We start from the raw sequence: 7,111 nt of genomic DNA on the forward strand, positions 1-7,111 counted from the left end.
AATACTGACTCTTTACATAAACTTAATGTAATTGTCAATAAAAGCTGTTTATGAAATGCTTGTAATTATACTTCAGAATAGTCTAGTAACATCTGACAAAAAGATCTAAAAACACTGAAGCAGCAGACTTTGTGAAAAGGAACATTTTTAAACTTTTATCCGCAGCTGTAGTGTATTAGAAACAGAACACCAATGCTGTGGAAGGTCTCTCTCTCACTGTACGTCATTGACGTAGTTGTTTTGCGGCACTGTCGTAAATCCGCTGTCGTAAAGTCGATTCGCTGAGTCCGATCTGGCGGCGTGTTCCCTCCCCGAGCGCACTAGTACACAGGGCCGTAAACAACACTCCATGTACACTACATAGGGACACTGTGCATAAGGAAAGCGTGTTTCAGGACACGACCGCGGTGTCGCCGTTATTGTTATAAGTTAGCTAGCATGTCCGAGTAGTGTTAGTTTCTCTATCCGGCTCAGTGTAAACACAGACTAGCGGAAGTGTGTTATTACTAACTGGACAGCTGTGTGTGAGTGTGTGTGAGTGTGTGTGTGTAAGAGTGGGAGCCGATCTGTGGTCAGCTGTAAGAGGAAATTAGAGACAAGTTCCTTAAGGATTTAGTGGAGTAACTTTGAGACAGGATCAATAACAAGTTCAGGCTGGATGCAGGGCGTTTAGTTTAAAGGGTGTGTGTGTGTGTGTGTGTGTGTGTGTGTGTGTGTGAGAGAGAGAGAGATCAGATGTGATCAGGTTAATTTACAGTACAGAGAGCTGCAGGATGTCAGACGGGGATGATGATGTGCCTCTGATCTTCACCTGGGAGGAAACAGCTGACCTGCTGGAGGAGAGTGAGTGTCTCACATCATCTCACATCATCTCACATCATCTCACACAACTCACATCATCTCACATCATCTCACATCATCTCACATCATCTCACACAACTCACATCATCTCACATCATCTCACACAACTCACATCATCTCACACAACTCACATCATCTCACACAACTACAATCTCACATCATCTCACACAACTCACATCATCTCACATCATCTCACATCATCTCACACAACTCACATCATGAACACATCATCTCAACTACTGACATCATCTCACATAATCTCACACAACTCACATCATGAACACAACTCACATCATGAACACATCATCTCAACTACTGACATCATCTCACACAACACCCACTCTGTTTTTCATTTATCCTTCATATTTAATATTTTTATAACGTTATTTACAGTTTAATCTACCATCCATAATTGCTTTAATTGTTTTAATTTATTTTTAGTATTCATGCCAATAAAACATTGCTGAACTGAACTGAGAGACAGGGAGAGAGAGAGAGAGAGAGACAGGGGGAGGAAAAGAGAGAGACAGGGGGAGGAAGAGAGAGAGACAGGGGGAGGAAGAGAGAGAGACAGGGGGAGGGAGAGAGACAGGGGGAGGAAGAGAGAGAGACAGGGGGAGGGAGAGAGACAGGGGGAGGGAGAGAGAGACAGGGGGAGGAAGAGAGAGAGACAGGGGGAGGGAGAGAGACAGGGGGAGATTGATATAATTATCAGTGAAGTGCATGGGCACAAGTTTCTGAGGTGTTTCAAAATCGTTTTGAAGATATTTTCATGTCTTCACTTTCGAGAAAACAGTGTCTGTCCATTTAAATGATACCTAACAGGATTTCATATCCTTTGTATGTGTATGTGTGTGAGAACCGCCCTCTTTTTTTCCTGTTTGCCCCAGACTGAACCACCGGTCATCCTCACACAAGCTGCTGAGCCTCGTTTTCTATTAGTAATGGAATACGGGGGGCGCCAATAGTTATGAGCAGAGTGGAGTGTAATACTTTTGTGCAGAGAGTGTAGCAACATGGTTTGCATAGTTTGTTGCATTCGCGAGTGTGCCCCTTGAAAAAATCCTAACCTGACGCAAGGACGAGCTGCGGTCTCAGCACTGCCACTGGGGGCGCTGTAGTGTAAAACAACACAGGAAAGCTGGACCGGTCTTCTTGGGTTAACCTTGGAAACAATTTGTGTAGCTTGTCTACTGTCTCAGCTAGAGAAATATCAAACGTTAGCTAGCTAGATAGCTAATGGCTGGTTGGACTAGCATTATTTACGATTTAAAATTTTTATTTTATTTTATTTATTTTGTAGCATTGTTGCCATGACAACCAACAAAAGCTAAGAAATCAGACACGAACACGTGGGTCTAAACAGAAATCGCTTTAGAATCAGCATCCAAAGTGCAGCTTACTTTTTAACGGTTATCTACATCACACTGTAAACAAACAAACAAACAAATAAAAATAGAGAAAAATAGGTCTCTTTAAGGGAAAAGTTTGCTGACTTAGATGGTCATGTGACTGAGCGTCAATCATGGAACAGTCTTAGTACGTGCAAGCAAGTGAACACATAGAACTGACATGCTGTGTCAGCGGAGTGAATGATGAGACACACACACACACACGCACACACGCACACACACACACACACACACACACACACACACACACACACACTCTCTTTCTGTCTGCTGATGGAACCCTTGCTCCTGTTTTTTTTGTTAGTGCTGACTCTTAAAATCACAAAAGTTAATATTTTTACCCCCCCCCACACACACACACACATACACACATGATGTGATCTCATCACGCAGTGTTTTCGATTAAATTAATTAATTCATTAATTTTTGAGATGCAGACTGACAGGATGCTTTTCTTGTAGTGTTTCTTGTTCCCCCTCTGGTCACATGATCAGTTCCACACCCCGTTGTTGGTGTCCAGTTTAAGGCTCCTGTGATTTCTGTGTGTGTGTGTGTGTGTGTGTTTGCAGTTGGACAGGTAGGACTTTGGATAGCATTTCCTGTTCTCGAACTTTCTGTTCCTCAGATGCGCTGTTTAAGAGACTCGCGACTCGGTGGACGGCGTTTAGATCTCGGGTACATCAGGAACGTGTGGATGATCAGGTCCATCCATGTCTTGGTGAACTTCAGAGTGGATTGTTTGGGTTCATCATTCCTTCTCGCTCCCTTTGGAGAGGGACTGAAAGGAGAAACTTTTGAATTCAGGTGGAGTTTGATTGAAAGTCCAGCTCGCAGCGTTTTCCAAAATGAAAGAGGAAACGGATCAGGACAAGAGGAAGTGAGCCGAGAAGCTTTCCCCTATTTATTTTTACGTTTTTATATTTAGTAATTTGGCAGCTTTTATGCATCGTACACTGATTTCCATTAATGGTTGAAATTCCGAAAGCCGATTTCTCTCAGTCCTGGGATTCGACCCCGCAACCTTCCACTCATGAGAACTGAACTTTAGCTGAGAGACGACTTCACCACCACATCAGCGACTCCAGATCCAGGAAGAGGTTTGCTATTTCATGTTAGTAGTGTGTTCAGGTTAATGATTAGGGGAGACTGAGAGTCTCCTCCTGCTATATTTCCCAGAGGATTGCAGACTTCCTTCCAGAGGACCGTGATCAGGAAGAGAGCGGTGCACGGATGAGTTCTGGTCCCATGTGTGACACTGTCGGCTGTAATCAGTCATGGATTTAAGTGTTGACATTTGTGGAAAGTTAATAAAATCATAAAGGAATTTCAGGGTTATGGGGTGTAAGGAAATTTCAGATTTGTGGGACGTAACAGAATCTCAGATTTGTCTGGTGTAATGGAATTTCTGGTTTTGTGAAATATATCAGATTTTCTGATTTTATGGGATTTAACGGAACTTCAGATTTTTTTAAATATAACAGAATTTCAGATTTGTGGGACGTAAGAAAGTTTCAAACTTATGTATAGGATTTTTATAAATTTTAAATTTAGTGAAACATAAATTAATTTCAGATTTGTGGAAAATTAAGCAATTCCAAAATTTGTGCAATGTTTTTTGCATAATAAAAGAATTTCTCTTTTTTGTTTGTTTGTTTCTTTTTCAATGAAAAGGAGAGGAATACCAGATTTGAAATTTGGGGAATATTAAGGAATTCCAAATTCAGAAAAAAGGAACACAAATGTGTTCAATGTAAAGGGGTTTCAGAAATGTACAGAATGTAAGATTTGTACAACGTGAGGGAATTACAGATTTGTGAAATATAAAGGAATTTCAGTTTTGTTAAACATAAAGTAAATCAGATATTAAAAAACATAAATGGGTTCCAAATTTGTAAACTATAGAAGAATTTCAGTTTTGGGTAAATTAAAGGAATTTTAATATATGGAATGTAAAGAATAAGTTGTTTTATAAAACATAAGGGAATTCCAAAATTTGCAGATTTTTTAGAAAGGAAACAGATTCCAAAATTCTGATCCCCCTCATCCCCCTCCCTTCTTCACTTTAGGAACTCTCACAGTCTCTCATGACTGCTAATGCATTTTTGCTTTTTTAGCCGATTACTGTGCTAACACCCATGGGAGCAGCAGTCAGCCTGTTTCTGGGTGGTGGTGCTCACTTCCCCTCTTTAATTCGACTATGTGGTATGTGGTAACGGACGGAGACCAACGTGTTTACTGTTGTGATGTGCTGATGTTAATCTGATGCGTCAACATTTTATTCTATCTTTTATTTCGTTATGATTTACACAATGTAATGGAACAGCTCTTATGGCTAACTAACTAACTAACTACTGAATTATATACGCATGAAAATCAGGTCACCGTATATTATGGGGAGAGAACATTGTCTGGGTACATGGGGACTGTGGTGAGGATGGTGTTGGGGTACATGGGGATCGTGGTGAGGATGGTGTTGGGGTACATGGGGACGGTGGTGAGGATGGTGTTAGGGTACATGGGGACAGGGTGGTGAGGATGGTGTTGGGGTACATGGGGACAGGGTGGTGAGGATGGTGTTGGGGTACATGGGGACAGGGTGGTGAGGATGGTGTTGGGGTACATGGGGACCGTGGTGAGGATGGTGTTGGGGTACATGGGGACCGTGGTGAGGATGGTGTTGGGGTACATGGGGACCGTGGTGAGGATGGTGTTGGGGTACATGGGGACAGGGTGGTGAGGATGGTGTTGGAGTACATGAGGACCGTGGTGAGGATGGTGTTGGGGTACATGGGGACCGTGGTGAGGATGGTGTTGGGGTACATGGGGACCGTGGTGAGGATGGTGTTGGGGTACATGGGGACCTTGGTGAGGATGGTGTTGGGGTACATGAGGACCGTGGTGAGGATGGTGTTGGGGTACATGGGGACCGTGCTGAGGATGGTGTTGAAGTACATGGGGACCGTGGTGAGGATGGTGTTGGGGTACATGGGGACCGTGGTGAGGATGGTGTTGGGGTACATGGGGACAGGGTGGTGAGGATGGTGTTGGGGTACATGGGGACCGTGGTGAGGATGGTGTTGGGGTACATGGGGACCGTGGTGAGGATGGTGTTGGGGTACATGAGGACCGTGGTGAGGATGGTGTTGGGGTACATGGGGACCGTGCTGAGGATGGTGTTGGGGTACATGGGGACCATGGTAAGGATGGTGTTGGGGTAAATGAGAACAGGGTGGTGAGGATGGTGTTGGGGTACATGGAGACAGAACGCTGACAATGTTTGAGCGACACGATGAAGCTCATCTCTTCACTCTTGATCAGAAGCACCACCAAATGTGTGTGTGTTTTCAGTGTTACTTCTCCCTCAGTCACGCTTTGTGTTCTTGTTCCAGATGGAGTCGGGACCTACGATGCTCTGAGCAACATGAGCAACCCCACAGCCCCGGACTCCAGCTGCCCCAATTCCTTGAGGCAGAGCTGGGAGATGAACTATCAGGAAGCAGCTATATATCTACAGGTACCCTGACACACACAAACACACACACACACACACACACACACATGTATAGTCTGAGGACTCACTTTTTCCAGTGTTAATGGAAGTGTGTGTGTGTGTGTGTGTGTTCTGTTAGGAAGGGGAGAATAATGATAAGTTTTACACACACCCACGGAACCCCCGCGCCCTCAGTGCCTACCTGTTCGTCCACAATCACCCGTTCTATCTGATGGAGCTCGTGACCGGAATGCTGCTCATGCTGCTCTCACTGTCCGAGGCTCCGGCTGTTCCGCCGCTCCGACTCGACGTTTATGTACGTGTGTGTGTTTTAGTACTGAAAGTATCAAGAGTTCATTACTTTAACTCAGGAATTGTTTTGTTTATTTTTGTGCAAACATACCTAAAGGAACACACAGTAGTCCTACAAGCACATTGCTACAAAAGTACTCAGGGTGCTTAGATAGTTTAGTTCAGAAGTACTTTTATGTTCCCCAGGGTATTATATGTAGCATTTCTCAAGTTATTTTAGTACTTAACCCTCTTATTATTATTTTTAACAAGGGTTTTAATCGTTTTTGCCGAGGTGCAGTTAGTTTGTTGGTACCTTATATAAAGTACTACATAGAAATGGGGGAAAACAATTCGGTTAAGTTTCGCAATGAAGTAGTTATCTATCTGTATACATCCATCTCCAGTTCCTTATATGGTGTTACTCATCTTCCAATGTGTTACCCCATCCCACACACACACACACACACACACACACACACAGGTTCATGCGACTCTGGAGCTCTTGGCGTTGGTGATGGTGGCGTTTGAGCTGTGCATGAAGCTCCGCTGGCTCGGCTTTCACACGTTCATACGGCACAAGAGGACCATGGTGAAGGTGCGTGTTGATGCCTCTCCAACCAGAGCGCTGTTTAACGGCTGTTTATTTATCTTGTGTTTGGTTGATCAATTTAAAAACTGTTTGTGTGTGCGCATGCCGTCAGACGAGCGTGCTGCTGATCCAGTTCGTCGAGGCGATCGTAGTGTTAGTGAGACAGACGTCTCACCTGCGCGTGACCCGAGCCCTCAGGCCCATCTTCCTCGTCGACTGCCGGTACTGCGGTGCCGTGCGTAGGTAAGCCAATCAGAGCGCAGGAAACGCGAATAATTATGACGTCACTGCCGTGACTGGTTATGATGTTGTTATGCCACTGTGCACGCGTCTAGCTGCCTTTTGCATCACGTGAAAATGTTAAAAGACGTGAGTATGTTTAAACTCGTCATGGGCTGTTCATAATTATTGGCACCCTGTTTCGTTTTTTAAGGAACCTGCGCCAGATTTTCCAGTCGCTCCCAC

General features: G+C 44.2%; 1 protein-coding gene across 2 annotated transcripts in view; it reads left to right on the forward strand.

Moving 5' to 3' along the window:
- Positions 1 to 351: 351 nt before the first annotated feature.
- Positions 352 to 7,111, forward strand: part of tpcn1 (two pore segment channel 1) — a 17,235-nt gene continuing 10,475 nt past the window's right edge. Inside the window, exons 1-6 of one of the 2 annotated variants that reach the window (XM_053485697.1) lie at positions 352 to 843; positions 5,663 to 5,787; positions 5,903 to 6,079; positions 6,539 to 6,652; positions 6,759 to 6,889; positions 7,080 to 7,111. The exon at positions 7,080 to 7,111 is cut by the window's right edge and continues 92 nt beyond it. In XM_053485697.1, the coding sequence (XP_053341672.1) occupies positions 774 to 843; positions 5,663 to 5,787; positions 5,903 to 6,079; positions 6,539 to 6,652; positions 6,759 to 6,889; positions 7,080 to 7,111 (649 nt within the window). In that variant the 5' untranslated portion in view covers positions 352 to 773. Of the gene's footprint in view, positions 844 to 2,884; positions 3,371 to 5,662; positions 5,788 to 5,902; positions 6,080 to 6,538; positions 6,653 to 6,758; positions 6,890 to 7,079 lie in introns of those variants that run through there. The other variant, XM_053485698.1, reaches the window with a different exon arrangement.

This window comes from Clarias gariepinus, chromosome 24 (assembly GCF_024256425.1).
Source record: "Clarias gariepinus isolate MV-2021 ecotype Netherlands chromosome 24, CGAR_prim_01v2, whole genome shotgun sequence".
NCBI lineage: Eukaryota > Metazoa > Chordata > Actinopteri > Siluriformes > Clariidae > Clarias > Clarias gariepinus.